The 27,464-nt window shown below is 43.0% G+C and overlaps 1 protein-coding gene across 1 annotated transcript in view; it reads left to right on the top strand.

Annotated features, from left to right (window-relative positions):
* The window catches only part of PHACTR1 (phosphatase and actin regulator 1), a 396,386-nt gene that overhangs the window by 310,627 nt on the left and 58,295 nt on the right, over positions 1 to 27,464 (top strand). Inside the window, exons 5-7 of the mRNA XM_084850304.1 lie at positions 10,914 to 11,081; positions 17,957 to 18,163; positions 25,969 to 26,293. Coding sequence (XP_084706430.1) covers positions 10,914 to 11,081; positions 17,957 to 18,163; positions 25,969 to 26,293 — 700 coding nt within the window. The remainder of the gene's footprint in view (positions 1 to 10,913; positions 11,082 to 17,956; positions 18,164 to 25,968; positions 26,294 to 27,464) is intronic.

Here is a 27,464-nt window from a genome sequence, read left to right as displayed (position 1 = left end):
CTTGCTGAAATCTGAATTGTAAAAATCCATGAGATTTAAGTGTTAACTTTGGCTGGATCATAAAAACATAGGAAACTGCTTTATACAGAGTCAGAGCATTGGTCCATCTAGCCCAGTATTGCCTACTGACTGGCGGCAGTTCTCCAGGGCTTCAGACAGGATTTTTTCTTAGTCCTACCTGGAGACACAGACTGAATCTGGGGCCTTCTGCATGCAAGCATATGTTCTAGCACTGAGCTGAGGTCCCTTCCGTAATTAATTAGGAGAACTTTTGCCTGTTCTTTTCAGGCACCAAATTTCAGAAGGGACCAAGCAGCCAACAACTGAATCCTTCCCACACGTACCAGATGCCTGTTTTTACCCTCCATTGCACACGCCTCAATTACTGCCATCAGGGAGAGGTACCACAATGTCCTAAGACCTGCTGACCGGTGGGCATAGAGTCCAACACATCTGGAGGGCAATAGGTTAGAGAAAGCTGCTATACGCATTTACCTGAGAGTAAAATCCCATTCACATGCATTGGATTGCATTGTTAATCATCATTCTATTTTAGCCATTTTTAGAACTATTTATCCTTCTACAATGAGATGTATTAGCTTTGAGAGAAGACATGTCAAGTCAAGGTGTTGTTACACTTGAAACTCCTGTTGGCTTCAACAAGACCATTCTTTTCCATTTAAATGATTTTACAGACTCTCCGTTTGCAGCTTCAGATGATTCTTGTGATGGAATATGTAATCCCGATATGTTCCACCAAGAAACATTAATATTTCTGTTCCATACTAAAAACAAGACTAACACATTAAATGAATGACCAAATAGATACTCCTTTCTTTGAAATGCCAGAGGGCAACTGTGAATTCTTTTCATACAATACAACAGGTAAAATGGCGCCCATGGTCCAATTTAGATTTTTGTGAGTGTTAGATATTCAGTGGGTTCCCCCCCATTATCTCTGCTACAGCTTCTTCCTCATGCCTTCTATATACATCTCATTCTCTTCATCTTATATCATAGGGCATCTCTACACCAGCCTAAAATCCTGCATTTAAAACAGGGCTTTCTGCTTCCGTTTTAAATGCAGGGTCACGACGACTCCCTTTTTCACCCGCTTCTTTTCTCCCCTCCCCTTCCCCCCTCCTTCTCCCTGTATCTGAGTCTTCCATTATCTTTCATTGATCTCACTCCTCTTCTTGTTGCTTTTACTCTTTTGATGGAGGGAATTCAAGCAGAACACAACAGGGTAATTTGATAGCTCATTACCTGCAATCTATTTAAAAACGGAACAAAGGGCATTTAGTGCTGGAGGCACCTTAGAGGTTCATGGCATCATGTAAAAAGCCCGCAAACTTCTTTGAAGGAGCAATCCCAATCCCAGGATAAAAGCTCCATGCGAAGAAAGACATGAAGTTGCTCAAATTTTCCATTTCCCCAGGCAGGTAGCTCTGGAAGTGCTTGCCTGGAGTTATCTGATTTACTTCCTTCCATGTTTGTTTGTTCGTTCATTACATTTATATCCCACTTCTCTTCCTCTTGCAAGGAACCCAAGGGAGCTTATCTGATCCTTCTCCTCTCTATTTTATCCTCACAGCTACGAGGTAGGTTAGTCTGAGAGTCAGTAACTGGCCCAGAGTCACCCAGTGAGCTTGGCTGAGTGGGGTCTAGAACCTGGATCTCGAAGTCCCAGTCCAGCACTCTAACCACTATACCACACTGGCTCTCAATATTGCATTGGTGGCATACCACACTTGGAGAGGGTGGAATTGGTCAAATGAGCATTTGGAGACATGCATACAAATATAATGTATTATGAACATACATTCAGGATAGTTTCCCAACATTCCATATTATGATAAATGGAATAAATCACATCAACTAAAGAGGCTGGTTCACGTAGGCAGTTTATCCTACATGCAGCTAGCTATGGCCCTGTCCTTGGATGCCTGTTTGGCTGTGTTTGTGTTAATGAGGATTTGTTGGAATTGGACAGTTTCACAGATAAAACTAGCAGCGACTTCTATGTTGCAGTTTTGGCACCACATTTTCCAGCTGCATTTCTACATGTATTTTATCCTAAAATATGCATTTCTCTTTGGTATGCTTTTTGAGCTAAGAACTGTATCACAGAATTCAGAGAAATCCGAAAAGATAATTACGAAGGGAAATTTGAAAGATAATTACATTCTAATCTGTACATAAGTTTGGGAGGGTGCAGATCATGTCAATCCGCATTGGAATTCACTGAGACAGGATTCCTCATGCATCTGTATAAGCTGTCATGGCAACTTTGTTCTAGGGCAGCCTATAAATAAATATATCTCACAAGCAGGATATAAGGCAGTGGCCCTCTGCTGTGGTCTGTCCCCAGCCCCTGATATTCAATTATAGTCAAGCTCTGAACATGGAGGTTCTATTTAGCTATAGTTATTTGTTTGTGTGTGTTTATAGGTTGCTTTAGCTCCAACAAGGAAGCTTGCAAAACAATAAAATATAACTGGTATATTAAATGCAAGAGGATCCAAACACTTATAAAATATTAACATAAAAACTTAAACCTAAGCTAGATAATTCAAACATTAGTAAAACAGAAGCTAAACAATAAACAGGCTATAACACCAAACCATCTTAAAGACATCTCAATAGTTTCAACCAGCAGCATTAAGAGAAAGCAGCCTGAAACAAAGAAGTTTTCAAAGCCCATTTAAAAGCTTGTAATGTCGATAGGGAAGCAGTTCCACAACCAGATGGTCACCACAGAAAAACTCTGTGTGTCGTGCCCAGATTGCTCTTACCAGTAGGCATTCAAGCAGGACCTCCAAGGTAGATCATAATGCATGGATAGGTTTATATATGGGTGTAGGTAGTCCTTCAGATAACTTGCTTCTAAACTGTTTAGGGCTTTCAAGGTAAAAAAAAACAACATCACCACTTTGAAATGGGCACAGAAGCATACCAGGAACTAATAATCTGTGAATTCCTCTCTAACCCTTTTTAAACGCCATCTAAACAATTTGGTGTAGTTTATGCTATATAGTTTTACTGTTACCATATGAATATAAAAATACTATTTACATCCCTGTGTTGATCACCTTTTGCAGAGTTTCTAGCGCATATAATTCAGGAGCTCAACAGAGATAGCTGACAGTCTGGTCTTAAGTACTTCTGTTCAGTGCTATGAAACATAGGAATTGGTAATGAAAAGCACTATGCAATTTTGACATTTATAGATGCAGTTCAAACATCTTCCTGGCCAATATTCTGTATATACCATCATATTTTCTTTGCAATATTCATTCAAAACATTTTACAGTTGAGATATAATTTTCTGGAAATTGGGGTTTCTAATTTAGTTATCACTGACTGTACAAATGTTTTTATAAAGTTTGTTGTACAGAACAATCATATATGCATGTTTACTTCTATGAAAGTCCCATTGATTTCAATGGGGATTCTCCCAAATAAATGTGCATAGAATTGAAGCTATGCAGTGTGATCCTAAGTGTGTTTACTCAGAAGTAAGTCACCCTAAGTCCGGTGGGCTTACTTTCTAGTACAGGAGTCCCCAACCTTTTTGGACCCATGTGCACATTTGGGAATTTGAGAAACTGCTGTGGGCATCACCACAAAATGCCAAATGTGTGGATCACTGCTTTGGCATCTACTTGTTGTGTCTGTGGCTCCATCTTATTCAGCAAAAACATTTGTTTCACGTCCATTGGATACCACAATGTCTCTTTAATAAGGAATTGTCTAATTCAGCTAATTGCTGGCAGGGCGATACTGCTAATGCCTGTTTTAAACATATGTTTTGGCAATGTGCAGTAGTTGCTTCTTTTGGGGAGGAGGTTATTACACAGATAAAGTTTATACTGGAACAGTCTGTTCACTGATGTACACACCCTTTTAAATTATTTACCTGTTTCATGGAAATTAAGAAATGGTCAGCGTAAATGGATTCTTCGCACCTTTTTGACAGCTAAAAGACTGATATTACAACACTGGGAGGATAAATACTTGCCTCCTATAATGCAATGGATTGAGGACCTTAGAACACTTTCAGTATTCGAATGGGTGGCACATAGCTGCCACCTTCAAATGGATACTTGCTTGGATATTTGGTCTGCTTTTGTTGAAGCCTATGTATAATTGCTAGAAAGTTGTGTGCATTTCATATGTATTCATTGCTATGGATATATACAAATCCATGTACGTATATTTTTAAAAGAAACAGAAAAAAGTAACAAAACACTGAAAAGTTTTGCAGATGCCCAGAGACACCTCACTGGGGACCCTGGTTCTAGTGTGTTTAGGAATGCCACTTTGCTTACCTGCAGTATATCATAGCTTTAGATGTCTGTTTCATATAAAACAGATTGTTAAAAGCCAGGAGTTGGAAACAAACTGCATATCCTTCTTTGTGTGCATCCCCAATATATACAAGTCATATCTATGGGTGTACCTCTGGTCACGTGTGCTGTCAACTAGCTCCCATCCACCAATGGACATAGCATGACCAGTCCTAGAATTACCATAAAGTGATGCAGTTTTTTCAGACTTGACCATGAAACTGTCTTGAGGTTGTCTTAGAGAAAACTGGCAATGCTAAAATCACTGAGAACCTTTCAGTGATCAATTGGCATAAAAACAAAGCTCCAACAGCCAAAGAATGGATCATGTAGTTGCCTAGCATCATCACTCAGCATCCTCCAGCGACTGCTGGGGCCCCAGTACCAAGGCAGGGCCCATCGCTGATGACTGCCCTGACCCCACCCCGTGCCTGTGGCTGGGTCTGAGGACTGACTGATATAAAGGGCACCAGTTGTAACAAAACAAGACCCAATAATGCTAAACTGCACACAACTGGAACACACAAGTATACATTATATAATATTATAAGGGGACAAAAACACTGTGTATACAAAAAAGACCACGAGAGTAACAGCACAATACAAGGAAAAGAATTACAAAAAATGTAGCTGAAACTGGCTAAATGCTACAAAGTCAAACAGTAATTAATTTCAGCTGGAAGAACTGTGCTGTGGAGATTGTGGTCTTCTGTTTTTACAGGAATCCAGATGTACTCCTGTTTTGCAGCAGGCTTCCTCAGAAGTAAAAAAATCATACAAGCTGAAAATGAAGACATCACATATTCATATCAGTACCTTGTGCACTGTAAATAATATAATTATCCCCATTTGAGGTTGCACATCAATACATAACGGTGTTGTAATCTGGATGGACCTAACAGACGTAATAAACTCACCGCCACAGCCGATATAAAGATGTGGGAGTGAGATAATCTCTATAACCAACTGAAACGTTGTTTATCCAATGGAAGACTTCACATCCAATTATCTCCCAGTTCTTCCAAAGAATGCTGACTAAAAAAAAACAAAAATAACTTAAGTCTATATGAAATTAGACAAAAATGTTTAGCAGTTAGGAAAATACAAACAAATATGAATATATGCGTCAAATATGCGTCAAATATGCATCACTTCCCCGACGCAACCAAGATAAAGAGGCTTCTATGGTGGTAAGTTTAGGTAGGTGTGGTAGCCCAGCCCTTACAGTATATACAGTTGTCTTAAAAACATATATATTAGGACATATCTAGCTAATTATTCAATGACAAAAAAGATTGCCAGCACATAACGTCACAACTGAGAGATACAGTGATAAAAAAAATGCAGTGATAAAATGTCTGAGGGTTGCCTGCCATTTGTAATACCCGCAGGGCCCTGTCAGGATCTGCTCAACCTGGCAAGCTCTGCAGCAGCACCTGGTGCCTAGGTATAGAAGGCAGCCTGGTCCATACTGCAGTACTTTCAAGATCAAGCGCCGGGCCTGCAGTTGCTCACAGGTCCTCTAACGCAGAGTCTCGCAGACTGTCTGAGAGCCTCAGGAAGCCCTATAGAGGGCTTCCTCTTCGCTCAAAGGCTTGCCACGGCAACACAAGTCTTCATGGTGGCAGCATCGTACTTTGCCTCTTGTTCCTGCTCTTTCTACGCCTTGCTGATACTTGACCCTTGCCTGTTCCCGACCACACCTTCGCCTCTGGCCCTGCAGCACCTCGCCAGTAATCGACCTTAGCCTGTTCTGGACTCTGCTCTTGCCTCTTGCCCTCCCACGCTTTGTTTGTACCTGAGTGTTGCCTGCTGTGGACCCTGTACTCACCTCTGGCCCTCCCACACCTCACCAGTGTCTGATCCTTGCCCGAGTAATCTTGGCTCTCTGCCCACCTCCATCACCCCATGCCCCAGTGTTCTAGTCAAGGACACCTGTCACCCACGTCCCAGACCTGATAGTCCCCCAACTTAGTGCCTCTGATAAATTTGAATAGTGCTGCTAATTAAGTTTCCCAGAATGCCTTGGGGTAATGTCAGGGACATTGGTGGGAATAAGTGTGGCAGGAAGGTCACAGCTGCCTGCCACAGATAATAGCACTGTTGCTTTCACCTCTTGCCGCCCCTTCCACCAGCAGCAGGTAAACTCACTGGAGATGACCCATCAGTGTTGTAAGGGGGCAACCGAAGAACAGTTTCCTGGGGAGAAGCTCAAGCCCGGAGCATGAGAGTTGGCTCTCATGTTGCCCAAGTGTCAAGATTAACTCAGTTTTTTAGACTTAGGGGAAAGAGGCAAAGAAAGACAGAGAACTGTTTAAAAACCTCGCATCTATTTATTGAATTCTGGTGGTCAAAACATAATGTCATAAATGTTTATGGCCATTTTTCAGTGTTTGTAATAATATTGCTTTCCTCTCTGTATCTTGTTCTCTCAGTGTATGTGAACTCACTGATAAAAGTAGTGTTTAAGATTAACAAAGCTATGTTTTAATAAATTTTTAAGATTAACAAAGCATTCCCTTTAGTAACAATAAAAAAGCTTTGTATTAAAAAAAAAACCATTTAAAAAGAGAAATGTTCAATTATCGGCCAAAATTAGCCACTCTTTCTCCTGTACACTGTCCTGGTCTTGGGCTACTCAAGGCACTATTTAATTGTGTTTTTCAAAGAACAACCTATCCCCATCAGTTCAGTGCCATGTGGTAAGAGAGAGATAAAGACATTTTTAGATATAATTTTAACACTTAGGGGTGCAATCCTATGGCCGTTAGTCAGTGGCTAGATGGCCATAGGATAGGTCGGTTCTCAGAGAACTATCTCACTGCCTTGTAGGCAGTGTGGATCAGCCCCACACTTCACGCTCAGAAGAGCAGCGCAGAGCAGGGGAAATGGGGTGTTCCCAGGGGCAGGCCAGGGCGGGGAGGTTGGAAGTGCCAGCATGGCACATCCTATGTGTTGTCCGGCCTCCGCTTCCTGCACTCTGAGGTACCGCTGCTAGAAAGCCGAAAACGGCTGTCTAGCTACGGAAGCAGGGCAGCAGAAGCAGGGAGGAGATGCGCTCCTCACCACTCCTCCTGCCCTGCCCTGGAGAGGAGGTTGCCCCTGGGGTTGGAGGCAACCTTTGATCCACATAGGATTGCTCCCTCTGTTGATGCTTTCTCTGGTGGCAATGAAATTCCCAGTAGAAAAATGGGCTGGATGGATGGATGGATGGATAGATAGATAGATAGATAGATAGATAGATAGATTAATGTGTTGTTGTTGTTGTTGTTTTAGAAACAAGTATTTTATTTAAGAAAAGCAAGGTAACAATGATATAACAACAAAACCATCAACGCACGCAGCATGTTTTACAGTATTCATCACAGGTTCTATACATATTTTAGGATGGTTTTCCCTGTACATACATTTGTTGTATACATTTTGAGCTTTGTTAGAGCCACAAAATGATCACTTTTCAGTTATTAACCTTGCTAGTTATTACACCCTTCCAAAATAGGACTGTACATTCAGTGGATGCTGGTCTGTAGACCCTGCGTTAATGTATGTAATGAAGGGGAACCACATTTCTAAGAACAAGTCCTTGTTTATTATCCTGTTGATCAATCTGTTGCATTGTGTTATTTTTTCAGCAAGAGCCACCTCCCAGATTTTCAGAAACCATCCATTCACAGTGTATCCCACTTTTGTTTTTCGGTATCCTACTATAACTATTCTTGCCACTGCTCATAATAGTATAAAACTAGGTCTTTATGTAACAGATGCTTTTGTGTGTCATTAAAAATAGAGAGGAGAGCTAATAACGGGGTGTCATGAACTGTTTGTTTTGTTATTTGGGAAATAAAATTGAAAATGGCTGTCCAAAATGCTTGCACATGTTCACAAGCCCACCATATATGGAATAAAGTGCCTTTGATGTAACAATGTCTCCAGCAATTTGGGGAAAGATTTCTGTTAATAGGATTTATTTTCACAGACGTCAGATGCCACCTATGTATTCATGTCCTTACAAGAGGGAAAAAGGCGGGGTATAAATGCAATAAATAAATAAATAAATAATTTTAACTGTGTTTCTCTAACTGCTGCTGTGGGATAAAACTATTTTAAATGAATGAATGAATGAATGCCTGTAGAATTTTGTTTGTACATATAAAAAGTTTCACAACTGGCAGTGTAACAAGGTCGAAGAAGGAACAGTGATATATACCAAGGGTGACCAGTAGGTAGATCTGGATCTACTAGTAGATCTCTGGGTGATTTGCAGTAGATCAGCAGGGATTTCTGGCTCCCAATTGTCTAACAATGGCAGCAACCAACTGTCTCACACACACCACTACCCCCCCCCCCAAATGATACTGCTGAAATTTAAATAAGCATGCGGTAACCAGGAATGGATGTGTGTGTGTGGAAGGACTGTGAGTTCCTCACAACACATTCCTAGGTTCAAAATTCTTTAATTCTGAGTGTATGTCTTTTGCACCAGACTCCGGTTGGTGCACATTGGTTTCTAATAAAAAACAAAGTAGATCTGGCAAGCCTGAAGTCTACCCACACCTGCTGTGTGCTTGCAGTCATACTGGATCAGTCTTTCGCCAATTCAGAAAGCTCCACCATTTAACTACCATTCCTACACTCAGCTAAGTGCTATTGCTACGTAGCCCTATTAAGCAGGTAAATTGCTAATTGCACCACTGTCTAACCATAATAGATTTGTTTTAGTTTACACAAAAAGGAGTTTTAAGTGTTAAATTAAGAACAACATTGTTATGTCGTAAAATCCATATTACAGTAATAACTTTTATTAGGCCAACTCAAAGGTCACAAAATACTTAAAAAAAATAAGTCAGTTACGGTATAAAGAATAGGGTATATGATGTTAAATTTGAGTTGCAAGGTTAACAGCAAGCTAAATCCTATGGTTCTCATATATATGACCTTCCTGTTTTTATTCTACTGAGAACCAGAAAAACTACAGTGCAGGTTTCTGCTGATTATAATCTTACTATCCCTTTCCATCTTTATAATCCTCTCCAAATCCTTCACTAATAACCAGAAAAACTAAGAGCTTATATTCTGAATAGTTCTAGGGAAAAAAGAGGGAGGAGATTCTAACTTCTCAAGGATCCTTAAAGGGCAAAACCATAACTTCGATTGCTTTGTTTTCAGGGATCTTCAAAAATATTTGCCACCATTGTTCACAGACAAAGAAAAACATATTGGTTTCCAAGGATTATTGAAATGGATGCATTATTTTTTGTTCATATTCTCCTTTTGGGGAAGTTCATTTTTGTTCAGTGTATTCAGTTGTCACCTACCCTCTGTCCTGTTTGGCAGTTATTTAATATGCCTTAAACAGTATTTGATAAGTGGGAGAATAAATCTTGCAACAAAAATTGGTTCAGTCAAATAAAAGATTTTAAGGATACCATGGACAGTCTTTTATTTAGAAGTCTCATTGTAAAGACTTGTGCCTGTTGGCCACCGTACTGCAGTCAATATATTCAGTAAATGCAATGGGACTTACTCCCAGATAAGTCTGTACAGAATTGCTGCCTTAAAGTCACGTTCCAGATCTGCTAACCCAGGGCTGCCCAGAGGGTTTATGGAACTGGGGCAGATGTGATATTGGGGGGCATGTGTCTGCCACCTACAACAGGGGTGGCCAAAAGGTGGAGGGATCTGGATCTTCTGGTAGATCTCTAGGTGATTTCTGGTAGACTGGCAAGGAATTCTGACTTCCAATTGTTTAATAATAGCAAGATTACTCCTCCCACAACCCTAAATTGTACTGCTGAAATAAGAAAGCTTGGAGAAAACAGGAGTGGGTTTTGTATGTGAAAGGGCTGTGAGCTTCACTCAGTTCTGTTATTCAAAATAAATTCCTGGGCTCAAAACTATTTAATTCTATGTCTTTTGCACTTGACTCTGGGTGGTGGATCTCAGGGTTCTAGGAAAAAGCAAAGTAGATCCTGCAAATATGGAAGTTGCTCAATCCTGCCCTGCAAGAAGGAGTGATGTATGTGTGGGGGCCTCTGATGAGCAGTGTACCAGGGCTGGGGCAGGAGCAGTGGTATATAAACAGGAGCTGAGTCAAGGAGACTTCCTTTGCAGAGCCCTGGGGCAAATTGCTCTCTCCTGTAGTGATTCTTAAAACTCTATTTAATAAAACCACCATGTTACCTTCTTAAGATATGGACCCAAACTTATTACACCTCCCTCTGTCACTCTGGGTAGCTCTGTGCCAACTGCATTTTGAGCCAAGAAATCCCATCCTGTTACAGATCCATTTCACTGTGTTACTGTATGAAGAAAACACAGCAACCTGATACTGTTCACATCTGTCCTTCTACGCTGAAGCTATTTGGGACTGTCAGCATATGGCTGGACAACTGTATAGATGTTCTGCATTGGGGCTTTGTCTCTAAGGTGCATGACAGCAGTTAAGGTGATTGAGCCATCAGAGAGAGTGGGGGAGTTGTATTTTCCAGGTAGCCTCCTTATGAAAGGGTTTGATTTTAAAATATTGTGATGATCTTATTTATCTCACATTGGGCTTTCTTCCAGATGGGGAGCTTCCCATACAAAATGAAGAAGGATCATTGGAGAATGGGCAGGCTTTGAGTTCCAGCCAGGCTTCACTCCCAGCCCTCTCTGAATTGGAGCCATGTTCTGCATCTGGGGATTCCTGTTCATATGATGTACTCCCAACTCAAGAGATCATGGATGGAACAGGTAGCCTTTTAGTTCCATACTAAGCTACAGCAGACATAATGCGATAGTGATTCCTTTAGTACTTTACTTCTAACATACCCAGAGTGATGTTCTATATTTTGGGGCTAGGAAGCATCCAGAACTAGCCTATGGGATCCAAATACCATACAACCTAGGAGTCAGATCTACATTAATAAATTACTTGGGAAAATTAATGCAAGGAGCAAATCTCCATTGAAGATAAAGCATATGGAAAACTAAAGTTTGCTAACGTTTTGTGATAATAATGGTTTGGTGTGTACAGTATGTCACATTGTTCTTTACTCTGTTGAACTGACTTGTTCAAAACACTATGCATTACTCTTGTTTCTACTGATTGTATATATTTATACCTTTGACTAAATTAAATATAACTGTTTGCACATTGCAAGCTTTGATTTATGCCAATAAAAGTTGAGGTCCTAGCGGGAGCTCAATGAAAACATCATGTCAGGGAGCAGCAGCTGTGAAAAAGGGGGAAATCCATGCTGGGGTTCATTAGGAAAGGGATTGAAAATAAAACTGTCGCTATTGTAATGCCATTACACAAATCTAGGGTTGCAGATGTGTTTGGGATACTGAGTACTGAGTCACCCCATCTTAAAAAGGATACTGTAGAACTGGAAAAGGCCAGAAAAGAACAATGAAAATGATCAGGAGATTGAAGTACCTTTCCAACTAGGAAAGACTAAAATAGTTGGAGCTTTTTAGTTCAGAAGAAAGGTGACTATGCTGGGGCAAGATTGTAGGGCAACCTTCCTCAACTTGGTGCACTCCAGATGTGTTGGATTGCAACTCCCATCATTCCCAGGCAGCATGGCCATGCTAGCTATGGATGATGGTGGTTGTAGTCTAACACATCTAGTGGGTACTAGGTGGGGAAGGCTGATGCTGATGGAAAGCCTTATACAATGATGCTTCGTGTGGAGAAAAAAAGTGGATAGAGAGAAGTTTTCCTTCCTTTCTATAATAACAGATAACGCGGGGTCATCCAATGAAATTGAATGGCAGTAAATTCAGGACAGACCGACAAAAGCAAGTACTTCTTCACACAACACATACTCGATTTGTGGAATTTACTGCTTCCATATGTAGCAGTGGCTGCTAGCTCAGTTAGATTTAAAAGGGAATTAGACACATTCATGGGAGTTCTATTTATGACAATTATTTATGATGACTGTATGGGTCCTCCCTGTCCAGAGGCAGTATACCATTGGCTATCAGCTATTGGGGGGCAATTGTGGGAAAGGACTGTTGCCTTCAGGTCATACTTGTGGGCTTCCCAGAGGCAACTAAGTTAGATAGTCCTTTGGTCTGATCCAGTATATTTTACTTATGTACTTGCATTAGCATCGTTTTTCCATTGGTAGCGAACTAGTACGGTGCCTGGATGAATTACTGAAAAAACATTTTTTATGTAAGTATTATTCTACATGGGCCTATGGCATTAGCCATTGACCTGGTTGTTGTTGTTGTTGTTTATTCGTTCAGTCGCTTCCGACTCTTTGTGACTTCATGGACCAGCCCATGCCAGAGTTTCCTGTCGGCAGTCGCCACCCCCAGCTCCCCCAAGGTTGAGTCCATCACCTCCAGAATATCATCCATCCATCTTGCCCTTGGTCGGCCCCTCTTCCTTTTGCATTCCACTTTCCCTAGCATCAGCATCTTCTCCAGGGTGTCCTGTCTTCTCATTAGGTGGCCAAAGTACTTCAGTTTTGCCTTTAGTATCATTCCCTCAAGTGAGCTGTCTGGCTTTATTTCCTGGAGTATGGACTGATCTTCTTGAAGTCCAAGGCACTCTCAGAATTTTCCTCCAGCACCACAGTTCAAAAGCATCTATCTTCCTTCGCTCAGCCTTCCTTATGGTCCAGTTCTCGCAGCCATAGGTTACTACGGGGAATACCATTGCTTTAACTATGCGGACCTTTGTCTCTGCTCTTCACTATTTTATCAAGTTGTCATTGCTCTCCTCCTCTACTCTCCTCCCTTTGTTGTCATTGCTCTCCTCCCAAGAAGTTAACGTCTTCTGATTTCCTGGCTGCAGTCAGCGTCTGCAGTAATCTTTGCGCCTAGAAAGACAAAGTCTGTCACTGCCTCCACGTTTTCTCCCTCTATTTGCCAGTTATTAATCAAGCTGGTTGCCATAATCTTGGTTTTTTTGAGGTTGAACTGCAACCCAGCTTTTGCACTTTCTTCTTTCACCTTCATCATAAGGTCCTCAGCTACTCCTCACTTTCAGCCATCAAAGTGGTATCATCTGCATATCTGAGATTGTTAATGTTTCTTCTGGTGATTTTAATTCCAGCCTTGGATTCATCAAGCCCAGCACATCGCATGATGTGTTCTGCATACAGGTTGAATAGGCAGGGTGAGAATATACAACCCTGCCGTACTCCTTTCCCAATCTTAAACCATTCTGTTGTTCCGTGGTCTGTTCTTATTGTTGCTACTTGGTCGTTATACAGAGTCCTCAGGAGGCAGACAAGATGACTTGGTATCCCCATACCACCAAGAACTTGCCACAGTTTGTGATGATCCACACAGTCAAAGGCTTTAGAATAGTCAATAAAACAGAAATAGATGTTTCTCTGAAACTCCCTGGCTTTCTCCATTATCCAGCCGATACTGGCAATTTGGTCTCTAGTTCCTCTGCCTTTTCTAAACCCAGCTTGTACATCTGGCAATTCTCGTTCCATGAATTGCTGGAGTCTACCTTGCAAGATCTTGAGCATTACGTTACTGGCATGTGAAATAAGTGCCACTGTTCGATAGTTTAAACATTTTTTGGTGCTTCCTTTTTTTGGTATGGGGATATAAGTTGATCTTTTCCAATCTGTTGGCCATTCTTGTGTTTTCCAAATTTGCTGGCATATGGCATGCATCACCTTGACAGCATCATCTTGCAAGATTTTAAACAGTTCAGCTGGGATACCGTCATCTCCTGCTGCCTTGTTATTAGCAATGCTTCTTAAAGCACGTTCAACCTCACTCTTCAGGATGTCTCGCTCTAGCTCACTGACCACACCGTCAAATCTATCCCCGATATTATTATCCTTCCTATACAGGTCTTCCATATATTCTTGCCATCTTTTCTTGATCTCTTCTGCTTCTGTTAGGTCCTTGCTATCTTTGTTTTTGATCATACCCATTTTTGCCTGGAATTTACCTCCAATGTTTCTAATTTTCTGGAAGAGGTCTCTTGTCCTTCCTATTCTATTATCTTCTTCCACTTCCGTGCATTGCTTGTTTAAAAATAATTCCTTATATCTTCTGGCTAACCTCTGGAATTTTGCATTTAATTGGGCATATCTCCCCCTTTCACTGTCGCCTTTTGCTTTCCTTCTTTCTTGGGCTGCTTCCAGCGTCTCAGCAGACAGCTATCTTGCCTTCTTGGTTTTCTTTTTCTTTGGGACGTTTTTTGTTGCTGCCTCCTGAACAATGTTGCGAACTTCTGTCCATAGTTCTCCTGGGACCCTGTCTACTAAATCTAGTCCCTTAAATCTATTCTTCACCTCCACTGCATATTCATTAGGAATATTAGTGAGCTCATATCTAACTGATCTGTGGGTCTTCCCTATTCTCTTTAGTCTGATTCTAAATTGTACGATAAGAAGTATGTGATCTGAACTACAGTCTGCTCCAGGTCTTGTTTTTACCGACTGCATAGATGTATGTCACCTTTGGCTACAAAGGATGTAGTCAATCTGATTTTGATGTTGACCATCTGGTGAAGTCCATGTATAAAGTTGTCTCTTAGGTTGTTGGAAGAGAGTGTTTGCTATGCACAGTGAGTTGTCTTGGCAAAATTCTATCAGCCTACATCCCACTTCATTTTGTTCTCCCAGACCATGCTTGCCTGTAATTCCAGGTGTCGTTTGACTACCCACCTTAGCATTCCAGTCTCCTGTAATGAAAATAACATATCTTCTTGGCATATTATCCAGTAGGTGCTGCAGATCCTCATAGAACTGATCTACTTCTGCTTCTTCAGCATCTGTAGTTGGGGCGTATATTTGGATCACTGTGATGTTAAATGGCTTACCCTGAATTCGAATTGAGATCATTCTATCACTTTTTGGATTGTATCCAAGCACTGCTTTAGCCACTTTATTGTTAATTATGAAGGCTACTCCATTTCTTCTGTGGTCCTCTTGTCCACAGTAGTAAATCTGGTGGTCATCTGATGTGAAGTGGCCCATTCCAGTCCGTTTCAGTTCACTGACACCCAAAATGTCTATATTTAATCTTGCCATCTCCCCAATAATCACATCCAATTTGCCCTGGCTCATGGATCTTACATTCCAGGTTCCTATGGTGTGTTGATCTTTAGAACATTGGATTCGTCGTTCACCACCAGCACCATCGGCCGCTAGCCGTCCTTTCAGCTTTGAGCTAGCTGTGTCATCACATCTGGGCTAGTTGAACTTATCCTCTGTTCCTCCCCAGTAGCATTTTGACCATCTTCCGACCTGGGAGTCCCATCTTCTGATGGTATACCGACATATCTCTGGTTGTACTGATCCATTTAGTTTGCATGGCAAGAATACTGGGGTGGGTTTCCGTTTCCTTCCCCAGGGATCGTATTTAGTCTGACCTCTCTGCCATGACCTTCCCGTCTTGGGTGTCCCTTCACGGTTTAGCTCATGGCAGCATTGAGGTGCTCCAGCACCATGACAAGGTAACGATCTCCTTTGCTGGAGGACCTGGTTCTTACATAATAGCAATTCATGGGTTGTTTAACCCATGAATTGTCAGGGCCACATAGGAGTGAGTAAACACATTGCCTCGCACCTGCTTGCCACTCCTGCTTTGCATCTGGTTTCTCAAACAACCCAGAAATGCCCCATTCCCAGGTCATTTGAGGTGATGTCTGAACCCAGAACTCTGGGTTGTTGAGGGGCAAACAACCCAGAGTTTTAACCCAACAACAAACTATGGGTTCAAACTCTGGGGGTTTTGTCCCTCAGCAACCCAGAGTTCCCGGTTTGGACACTGTCTCAAACAACCAAAGAACAGGGCATTCCTGGGTTGTTTGAGAAACCAGATGCAAAGCGAAAGCAGCCAGCGGATGGGAGGCAATGTACTTGCTCCTGTGAGGCCACAACAACCCATGGTTTAAACAACCCATGGATTGTTCTTATGTATAAACCAGGCCATTGTCATCTATAACAAATGGTCAAATTTTGTCCTGTATAAGGTAATGAATTACCTGGTTCTCATGTCATGTTAAACCATCATGGGTTAATGCACCCTAGAATAACCCATGTTCTAGGGTTATCCAAGGGTTGTTTAACCCTCAACTCACACTGCGGGGGTTCACACATCATGACAAGCCATGGTGCGACCCTGCCATGCCATATTCAAAATGGTGGCCAGTGCACATCTTGGAGCCCCGCAGGTGAATTAATTCACGGTGGCTTATCGTGCTGTGTGAAACAGCCCAATGTAATATAAGTGAAAGGCCCTGTAGTTAAAAGGGGAGTTCATTTGCTCATGAAACAAAATGCAAATGGGTGGCACTTGTTTTCAGATTCACTGACTGAGGTTTATTCTGATTAAAGTAATCTACATAATAACTTCACACAGAATGCCAATTCTATATAAAATGCATCGGGCTAAGACATAAGCAGGTCTTCTTATCTCACTGCTTGAGTTATATGGCTGAGGCAATGAGTTTCTCATGGTTTTTATGTTGAGCAGAAATAGCATTCTCTGATTGTGCAGACAGAGAAGAAAAATAAATGTACCAACTGCAGATAAGAGATAACCAAATACAAGACCCTTTGATTGCCAGGATAAAATGATATATCTGTAAATGATTTTGTAGTACAGTTAGACTAATGACGGTTAACTATTGAAGGATCTGAAAATTTGGTGTAGAGAAGCACCAGCATCTTTTTTTTTTTTTTACAAAATTCCCGCCGCTTTATCCAGATTCTTCGAGAGGGAGTTCAGTGTGAGATGAATGGTAATGGCAGATAGGAAAGGTAGGAAAGATTCCTCCTGTGCAAGCACCGGGTCATTACTGACCCCTAGAGGGACTCCTGGTTACACTGGCATTTTCATGGCAGACTATAGCGGGGTGGTTTGCCATTGCCTTCCCCAGTCGTGACTAGCCTTCCCCCAGCAAGCTGGGTACTCATTTTACTGACCTCAGAAGGATGGAAGGCTGAGTCAGATATGGAATGGCAGATAACACTTCCATAAAAGAAAACTTAACCACTTCCACTGGTCTTTCCTTCAGATGTGTTCCCATGAGACCTGGTGAGTGTGCCTGAGAATTTGCCCTAGAACCCTTTGCCACTTATGCGGTTCCTTGGCAGATAAGGGAATGTGGGAATGGTTCCCTCAGTGCAAAAACCTTGAAAACAATTGCACTAAAGGGATCCTGTCAGAACTGCCGATTACATCCATGTTTCTGAACGACAATGGATCCAAAGAGAGATTAATATTTATGCATATCAGTCTGAAGAGTTATGATACTGATGATTTGTAGGTGATTCATTTGTGCTGTTGCAGTCCAGTTGTCTTCAGTAGAACAAGATGAGCAAAAGTGGCCTATAAATTTGTCTTTAGATTCTTGAAAATGTGTTCAAAATGAGGCAATATCTACAGCTTTGATGCCAGTGGTTCTTCTGTCTATCATAAAAGCACCAGTTGTTTTCAGTCTCTTTGTGGAGAGTTTCTCCCTTTTTCCCTTCTGCTGTCTCACTCTTTTCTTCATATATATTGATGTCTGAGTAAGCTCTGCTGTTGGTTATGTTTTAAAATCTGCACTGCTCTGCTGCCTTTCTTGTCTATCTGCTACCGCTTTGCTTGTAACATTGTTGCGTCTATGCTGTGGTTGTGTCCTCCAGTGTCTGAAGAGAGCCCCACGTCCAGTGGATCTGGAGTCCACCTATCTCAAGACCCTTCATCTAAACCAGTCTTGCTACTTCCCCCTAAAAAACCTGCTGCTTTCTCTGGAGACCATGAGGAGACCCCAGTGAAACAGCTCTCCCTTCTCAAACAGCCCCCTGCCCTGCCTCCTAAACCCATTGCCAGGATTGCCAACCACTTAGTGGGTAAGTAAATGTTCCAGAATGTTCCACTCCCTTCAAAGTGCACTTCTTCCTGTGTCGCTAAATGAAACGTCTTTTCTCCATAAAGCTACCGTACTTTGTAGTTAGCTACTAAAATATGTGTGTCACTGATGTACAAATGCAATAGAATAAGGGGCTCTCAGCCGTTACCATAATATGGGATAGAATTAATCAGGATCATTCCATGGACACCTTGGGTCTATCTGTACTTCAGGCCTATTGGCATATTGCTTTTATGCCAGTTTCACTGTCCATTGCTTCTCCCAAGTAAAGTTGGAAGTGTGGTGAGGGCGCTGAGAATTCTCTGAGAAATCCCAAACTGCCTTCTTATGGAACTGCAGTTCTCAATATTGCCCGTGGAAAGGAAAGGGCTATTAAAACAGCTTAAGGATGCAGTCCTATGCATATTTGCACAGAAAAAAATTATACAATTCCCAGCATGCTGGATAGGACGTTTTTCTGTCTAAATATGCATAGGATTGCACCCTTAATCTCTTATGTAAAATATGCCCCTTGCCTCATTTAGGCCCACATGTTTCCAAGTAGCTTTTGCAAACCATAACAGTTAGTCATGTAGAGAATTAATATTAGTAGCATTCTGTTTGGACTTGACTGCTCTGTGTGTGGATGGGGGCGGGGGGAGCTCATCACTGCTCTTTATTCTTTATTTTATCTCCTCCAACATTCATCTCATCTGTTCCTCAACCCATTTCATTGTAGAGATTTCTTCAATATTGTTGCCCTTCTTTCACAGTTTTCTCTACCTCTTATCCCGGTTCATAGTTCTTATGTCCTAGATAACTCACTCACTCATTTCTGCTCCAAGGCTGCTGAAAGAATGTACAGGTCCCAGACCTCCTTGAGTTGGGAAGGTTCCACAGTAGTGCCTGTTTAAATGAGTTTTAGGCCCCTTTATGGTTTGCTTCAATTGTCACAGTTGACCCTCTATGCCTCCGCTTCTCAACAGTCTTATTTGTCTTTACTACATCCATAGATGGTGATCTTCTATTACTGTTTTTTTCTGGTGACTTGCAGCTCCAAATCTTGGCTTGCATAATTCAATAAGGAACATTCCTTTATTGCATATTTGATGAAAGGGAAGGCTCTGATTATTCATTCTTCCTACCCAGCCATTTTGTGTGTCTTGAGTCTCTTTGCAGAGAAGACTGTAGAAGCAACTAAAACATTATTTTTAGATGATGATGATGAGCAATGTAACACCATCTTCTGTCATAAAGTCTGTCTTCTTTTTAAGGACATAAGCATTTGTGAAATGCAGTGGATTCATAGGCTGCTAGGGGTATTGCATTTGGTTGCTGCTCTGTAGTTCCACTGCTGCAGATGGCCGGAGAGTGTACTACAGTTTCCAAGCTAGCAGGATTAGGTGAGCTGAGAAGCCAGGAAGGGTCTCTCTGGCCTTATATATCTCTGCTTGTCCCCTCCGTTAGAGAAGCTTGTGGCTCAGTGGAGGCTGAGCTGCTACAGACTGAGAGCTCCTGGCTGAGCCTTCTGCACAGCCGGCTCCTGCCTCTCCTCTTGTCTCCAACTGCAAAGCAATTACTGGAATGTTTACAGTTCATATCCCTGGCCCTCTCCTTGTTTGTAGAAGAAATCAAGCAAGGAGAATTCATTTCTTGAAATGACAGACCCTCAGAATGTGTTTATGCAAAAAGCAGTAAACATGAGAAATGTAGTCGAGGAGGAAAGGGGACTTATTGGCAGAGCATACAAGATGCACATCCTCCCCTTCCTCCCACAGCCCAGACTTCTGCAATATATTGACCCTTCATGCAATATTGTCCCACCCATTATAACCAAGGAGATGACGCTGGTAAATGAATGAGACTCAACATGCTGGCATGTGACTCCATTTCCTTCCTTGGATCACTGAGCCAGGTTGGGGGTACAGCGCAGCGATCATCCAGAGAACCCTCTCCATGAATTTGAGAAAGACTCTTCATGTTTCTCCATGGAACATTTAGGTTGTGAAGGGGAGGGGTTTTATTATGTTCATTAAGTATCCCCCTTATGTCAGGGTTGCCTCTGAGCACAGGGAGTGGCTCAGTGGCTCAAATTCTGAAGAGAATTGCAGGAAGTAGAGGAGAAAATTTCCCAGGCTTGTCGAGAGATAGAGACACAGACTCCTCAGGCTTCAAAGGCCCAGATGGATGGAGAGGGCTTCTCTTCACACACCCCTGTGAGAGATAGCGAACAGGGAGAGGTGGGGCTTGGAGATCCTGGATTCCTAGATGCCAGGCACAGACACAGAGCCAAGAGAGAGATGGCAGGGGCGGAACTTAGACGGTCTGCCCGATTGGCCCAACATGAACAGTGGCGATTAGAGGCCTCACAAGAGAGAGGGAGATCCCCCACCCCTTAAGTTAGGACAGTAGCCCACCTTTTCCTCAAACGGTGGGCAACTTTCGTAGCTTTCCTTTGAACTCCCTGAGGGCATTTCTTTTGTAGACTGTGAGTCACTGACCATTTGCATCTGTATGACCCACGGAAGTAGTGGAGTAAAAGCTGAAAATTGAAGCTTCTTGTCTGTGTTTTGATTTGGGTTCTGAAGTTTACAGTAGGGGCAAAAGGGAATCCTGACACCTTATGTGAAGAACAAAATTGGGGAGTGGGGAGAAGCTTTCGTTTTTAGCAGGAGACCTTTTAGCTGGTATTTTCTTTTCTTTCATCTGGAAATGGGGAGAAGAGAGGGCTGAACCAGCTAGTATTTTAAAGAGACTCCTGGGGGGGGGGGGAGACCTTGAGTTAATTAACATCTATCATGGGACAGGAAACCATTGTCTCTACTGGGGAGAGGTAACGAGCAGGATACCACACAGCTCAGTCCTGGGCCCAGTGCTCTTCAACATTTTTATTCATGACTTGGAGGAGGAGGTGCAGGGAATGCTGCTCAGATCTGCAGATGACACAGAACTGGGCGGGATAGCTAATACCTTGGAAGACAGAAACAAAATTCAAAGTGATATTGATAGACTGGAGCGCTGGGCTGAAAAAAACGGAGTGAAATTTAATAGGGATAAATGCCAAGTTCTGCATCAAGGAAGAAGAAACCAAATGCACAGTTACAAGATGGGGGATACTTGGCTCAACAACACTACAAGCGAGAAGGATCTTGGAATTGTTGTAAATCACAAGTAGGAATGGCGGAGAATTTCTCCACGAATCTTCGGGAGGCCGAGTGCCGATGCATTCGGCCCCCCGAAAGTGTTGGGGAAATTATCCGCCGCCCCCCCCCCCCCGGGATGGGACTTACCTTCGGTGAATGTCCCTCTTGGCGGCGGGTCCCGGCGGCGGTTCGGCGGGGGCGGGGGCGGCGGCCGGTCTCCCGACCGGCTGCTGCCGCCGCCATTACAAAATAAAAAAGTACAGTAAAAAAACACACACACACACCCGTGATAGGCTACGTGACGATTTACGTAGCCTATCACGGCTAGATTTCCAAAGTCAGCTGTGATAGGCTACATAAATCGTCACGTAGCCTATCACAGGTGACTTTGGGGGGGGGGAAGCGTGTACGCAAATGGCGGCGCCCCATGGGCGCCGCCATTTGCGTTCCTTATTTTGGCACGTCTAGTCTACATAAACATTTACGTAGACTACGGCGAAAATAAGGGCAATGCAAATAGCGTTCCCTTATTTTCGCCGTAGTCTACGTAAATCTTTACGTAGACTAGACGTGCCAAAATAAGGAACGCAAATGGCGGCGCCCATGGGGCGCCGCCATTTGCGTACGCACTTCCCCCCCCCCAAAGTGCTTTTTTTTTTTTTTTTCCAAAGTCACCCGTGATAGGCTACGTGACGATTTATGTAGCCTATCACGGCTGACTTTGGAAATCTAGCCGTGATAGGCTACGTAACGTTTTGCGTAGCCTATCACGGGTGTGTGTTTTTGTTTTTGTTTTACTTTTTTTTTCTCGGCCAGGGAGACGGGGTGCTCTTCCCCGGCCTGAATTTCGCCGGCGAGGGATGGGGCGCCTCCCCCCCGGCCTGAATTTCGGCCAGGCGAGGCGGGGCGCCTCCCCCCCTCGCCTGAACTTCAGGGGGAGAACCGAAGCGCCTCCCCCCCACCGCGTAGCAAGCTGCGGGACAAGCTAAGTCCCTTTCGTCCATCCCTAACAAGCTGAATATGAGCCAACAATATGATGTGGGTGCAAAAAAGGCAAATGCTCTTTTGGGCTGCATTAATAGAAGCATAGCTTCCAAATCCCAGGAAGTACTAGTTCCCCTCTACTCAGCACTGGTTAGGCCTCATCTGGAGTACTGTGTCCAGTTCTGGGCACCATACTTTAAGAAGGATGCAGACAAACTGGAGAGGGTTCAGAGGAGAGCAACAAAGATGATCAGGGGACTGGAAACAAAGCCGTATGAGGAGAGACTGAAAGCACTGGGCACGTTTAACCTTGAGAAGAGAAGACTGAGGGGAGATATGATAGCGCTCTTCAAGTCCTTGAAAGGTTGTCACAGAGAGGAAGGCCAGGATCTCTTCTTGATCATCCCAGAGTGCGGGACATGGAATAATGGGCTTAAGTGACAGGAAGCCAGATTCCGGCTGAACATCTGGAAAAACTTCCTGACTGTTAAAGCAATACCACAATGGAACCAATGACCTAGGGAAGTGGTGGGGTCTCCCACACTGGAGGCATTCAAGATGAGGCTGGACGAGCATCTGCCAGGGATGCTCTGACTTGGATTCCTGCACTGAGCAGGGGGTTGGACTCGACGGTCTTATAAGCCCCTTCCAACCCTACTATTCTATGATTCTATGATTCTGTTCAGATCTAAATAAATAGAACTGAATGCATTGCAATTCAGCAATTTCATGTGGGAGCCAACCTTTGGAATTCTTTTGTTCAAGGAAGGCCACCTTAAGATCAGTAGCAGAGAGGTGTGTGTCACTAGAGGACAAAGTAAGGGTTATAAAAGTAGTCGCAGCCGGGCAAGTACTTATACCAGTTGGTTGCCCTTAATGGTGTGGAAGCTTCACTCACAGAAATCCAGTGCAATCTGGAAATAAGGAGCATATCGTGCAATGCACCTGTGTGAATGAATGTTATCTGTTTCTCTAGCACAAAGCGCCCTCTGGAGGGGATGGCTTTGCAGTGGAGAAACGGGAGTGGGTGCTTAACCTTCCCCTGCTCATTGCTTTTCTCTTGAAATTCCCTGCAGGAAGGAGGGAAGCAGCAAGCTGGGTAGGGTTTAAACTAGGAATAGGCACCCTGATGCCCTCACGATGTTTTGGACTAGGGATGTATGGCCAGTGATTATGGGAGATGTAGTCCAAAATACCTGAAGGGCACGACATTGCCTACCCCTGGGTTAAAAACTCCCTTTCTTGCTCTCTGCCTCTCCTGTGTTGTGGCTCCCCCACCCACCCACCCAAGGATGCTTTGCAGTGGAGAGGAGGCTATTAGGCTAACGTTACATGTGACTCAAGTCTTGGCCTCAGGTCCTGCTGAAATCAAAAAGACTTGTTTCCAAATAAGTCTGCCTAAAATCAGTGTGCAAGGGTCAAAAGACATACCTTTCCAAGATTTCTTTCTGGTGTCTTCTGGGGATTTTATTTGATTTGCATTGGCTCTGGAAATGAGCAATCAGCTCTAATGAATCATCATTTCCAAGCTGAAAGTAAATTAACCCTATTCTGTTACTAATTTCTCCAGAGGCAGACTTGGATCTTGTTCCAAGGAATTCATATAATGAGAAATCTCACAATCGAAATGAAGACATTCTGATTTTCAATATAGTTCCAGCATCTCATCTGGGTGTTTGTGCTTTTTCTGCTGAGGATTTTGTGAGAAGAAATTTTTTGACACACTAAGCATGACTAATATAGAGTGATGGAAGATAATGATTTGCTAGTGCACTGCAGAAGCTATCGTGGGACAAATACGATGGCCAAAAGAGTTTCACTGAGGAATAGGTTATAGAAATTATTCTGAGGTTTCATCATATTTTTTAAAGTGTGTGTGTGTATAATACAAAAAACAAAGGTGGCCATGTTGACCATAAGAAAAATTCCAAAATTCATATTAGGATAGCTAAGATTAAAATCCATATTAGGGTAATACATTTATTAGGCCAACCAAAAGATCACAAAAAATGTGCAAGCTTTCAAGATCTCCAGCTCTCTTCATCAGGCAAGATGTTACAAAAAGCACGCTGGGCAGGGGCTGGGAAATGGGAAGGGGAGAGTAACCTGACGTGATGGTGAAGTCACAGGGTCTGCATGTTCAGAGTCCCAAGATGAAATGGGGGAGGAGGGGTCTCCAGACATTGAAATTCAGCTCTGCAGGTCGTATGATGGCCAAAAGGTGGGACCTGGAGCTGTCCCTCAGGTTGCTGGGAACCAGAAAGGGAAGAATATTGGAAATATAAAATCCTGCTGTTGCTGAGACATGTTTCCATCCTGGGTGAAGCATTCTGGCCTATTTCACCAGTGAAGCACATAGAAAGCATCCCTTCCTAATCATCCTTTCCACTGGTAGTCTTCTAAAAACACTAACTGAGGGAGCTGTCACAATGGTAAGGGGGGGCAGGTCTCTTCATCCCATCCCATCCCATCCCATAATTCAAGCACTGAGTCTGTTCCAGTACCTAGTACTTTGCATCCATGTCCCTTCAGATGACTGGTATAGACATATTGCATACATATTCCATTGAACAGCCATGCAATTTGCCCAAAGATAGTTCTGTGAAGTGAATTAGTCAGGAATCTGAGATCAGTCTTTCAGGATAATATGTGAGCCATCTCTATGGATATCGCGTTACGGGTAAATGTTTTCAGGTGCAGGCATCTATTTGTACTCATTGCAAGGATAAACTGTGGGTGCATATTACACCAAGCAACCCTTTGTTTTGTGACCTTGGACAAATCTTTGCTCTCAATTTCCCTTCCTATCCTCCAGTCTTAATTGCGGATTTGATTTTCCATGGAGTCTTGCTCACATTAATAGCCTGATACACTTTACTGGGCTGTGCTAGTATCATGGAGAATTGTTGTGTATATCAGCACATCCTCCTTTACTAGCATAGCAGCAGTGATGAGAACAGATATGCCTATGGCTCCCCAGTGAGCTTCATGGTCAAGTGCGGATTTGAACCCAGGTCTTCCCAGTCACTATCCATCCAACACTCTACCTGCCATACCACACTGGCCCATCAAACCTAGCTTGCAGAGGTATTGACATCATTTATTGGCTTGCTCACAGACTGGTTTGAAGAGGAGAAGCTCAAAAGAAAGGTGGTTTTTGCCAAACATGGCTTTGCCGAACACCCCTTACCATTTTCTAGCATTTCCATTTTATAGCCTTTCAGTCCAAAAACATTTGGACACGGTTGTAATATTGTGAGTTCCAACACTTCCAATGTTGGTCCTTGTTTATGAGTTTACACTGTACAATAATGGCTGAAGAGGATAGAAAGAGAGAGAGGGTGGTACTGAGCCGAGCTGAGTTGCCTGTAGCATGACCTTGATGTGCTTTTTCAGTTGTCATTTGTGATATTCCTCCTTCAGGCAGAGCTGGATTATGTGTGAGAATATCGCAGCAGCAGAGGTGGTGAGTGGTGAGTGGACTGGTGAGTGCTGGTGGAGTGGGAGAGATGAATGGATCCTACGGTATTCTCTCACAAATACTCCAGCTGCACGAACAAGAGCACCACAAGGAAGGGGCCCCCATGTGGCTTGGGGTGGTGGGTGTGAACAGGACCTGAGTGTCTTTGTTATTCCCCCCAGCACCCATGTCTGAGCATCTCCTACTTTTGTGTTTTAGATCCTGGTGCTTCTGTGAAACTGCCTTGTATGCCAGTCAAACTGTCGCCTCCGCTACCTCCAAAGAAAGTCATGATTTGCATGCCTTTAGGGGGACCAGACCTCTCCCTCACCTCCTATTCCACGCAGAAGAGCTCCCAGCAACCGTTGGTTTCACATCACCACACAGTCCTACCGTCCCAGTTAGCAGCGCACCAGCATCAGTACGGCAGCCACAGCCCACACTTGCCTTCTGGATCCAGCACGTTACCCATCCACCCTTCGGGGTGTCGCATGATTGAGGAGTTGAATAAGACACTGGCCATGACTATGCAGAGGCTAGAAAGGTAACAGGGCATCTTGACTTACTGCATTCTCCTCCTCCTCCTTGTCCTCCTCCTTTTTCTCCTCCTCGTCCTTGTCCTCCTCCTCCTTCTCCTTGTCATCGTCCTCCTTCTCCTTTGATCATCCCAAAACTGTGTGCTGTAAAAGAATTTATCTGCAGGAAATACATTTAAAAAACAAAAAATTTCTCAGTATCGGGGCTCTTGCGACCATACCCTGTTTTTGTGGGCTTTCCAGAGGCATCTGGTTGGCCCCAGTGAGAAATGAGATGCTGGACCAAATGGAAGTTCAGTTTGATCCACCAAGGCTCTTATTCTTATGAGTCCAAAAGATCCTCCCACAGAGGAGGCTACAAATTTCATAGCTTTGGCCTCCTTCCAGTCAGCCTCCACTAAAGGGCAGGTAATTCTGCCATTTCTCTGTATTTGGGTTGTTCGCAAGGCAGAGATGCAGCAAAATCACAGTGGTAGAGCACATGCCTTGCATGGAGAAGGCCTCAGGTTCAAACTCTGGTATCTCCAGGTAGGACTGGGAAAGACCCCTGTATGAGACCCTGAAGAGCTATTGCCAGTCAGTTTAGGCAATGCTGAGCTAGATGGACCAATGGTCTGAATCGGTATAAGTCAGCTTCCTGTCAGCTGCCCTCAGAGGAAACACACCAGAACAGTGACTTGTGGAGAAATACGGGTAAAGCCCCTCTGAGGGCAAGTAGCCATTATTGTTAACATACTTTAAAAGTAAACCATCTGGACTGTCTGGGTGAACTATGCTTCCCATTTTAATACAGACAGAAATACAATATACATATACACATACATACATACATATTAATACAGGCATTTTAATACAGGCAAAAATGTACCTCGGCTATCGGATGTTTTGGAAACACCGATCTATTCTGTTATGGAACATGGCTCATAATGGTGGTGATGTAAATATGATTATTATCCTCATTCCTTTTTCTAGTGAGGGTTTTATTTTTAAAAAACAATGCTATGAACACTGTAGACTGTGTACAAATCAAACAGTTTTCATTGTCTTTGAGATAACAGCTTTTGAAAGGCTTTGGTAATTGGAGAACTAATTTATCTTAACGCATCTTTGAAAGCCATTTGATATTAATCCATTTACCTACATTGCTATGAACTGGAATTATTTCAGCATCATGTATTT

The sequence above is a fragment of the Heloderma suspectum genome, chromosome 4 (genome assembly GCF_057233095.1).
Source record: "Heloderma suspectum isolate Gila_16-S chromosome 4, 16-S_ref, whole genome shotgun sequence".
Classification (NCBI taxonomy): domain Eukaryota; kingdom Metazoa; phylum Chordata; class Lepidosauria; order Squamata; family Helodermatidae; genus Heloderma; species Heloderma suspectum.
Note: the sequence above shows the minus strand (reverse complement) of the source record. Positions and strands in the feature narration are given on the sequence as shown.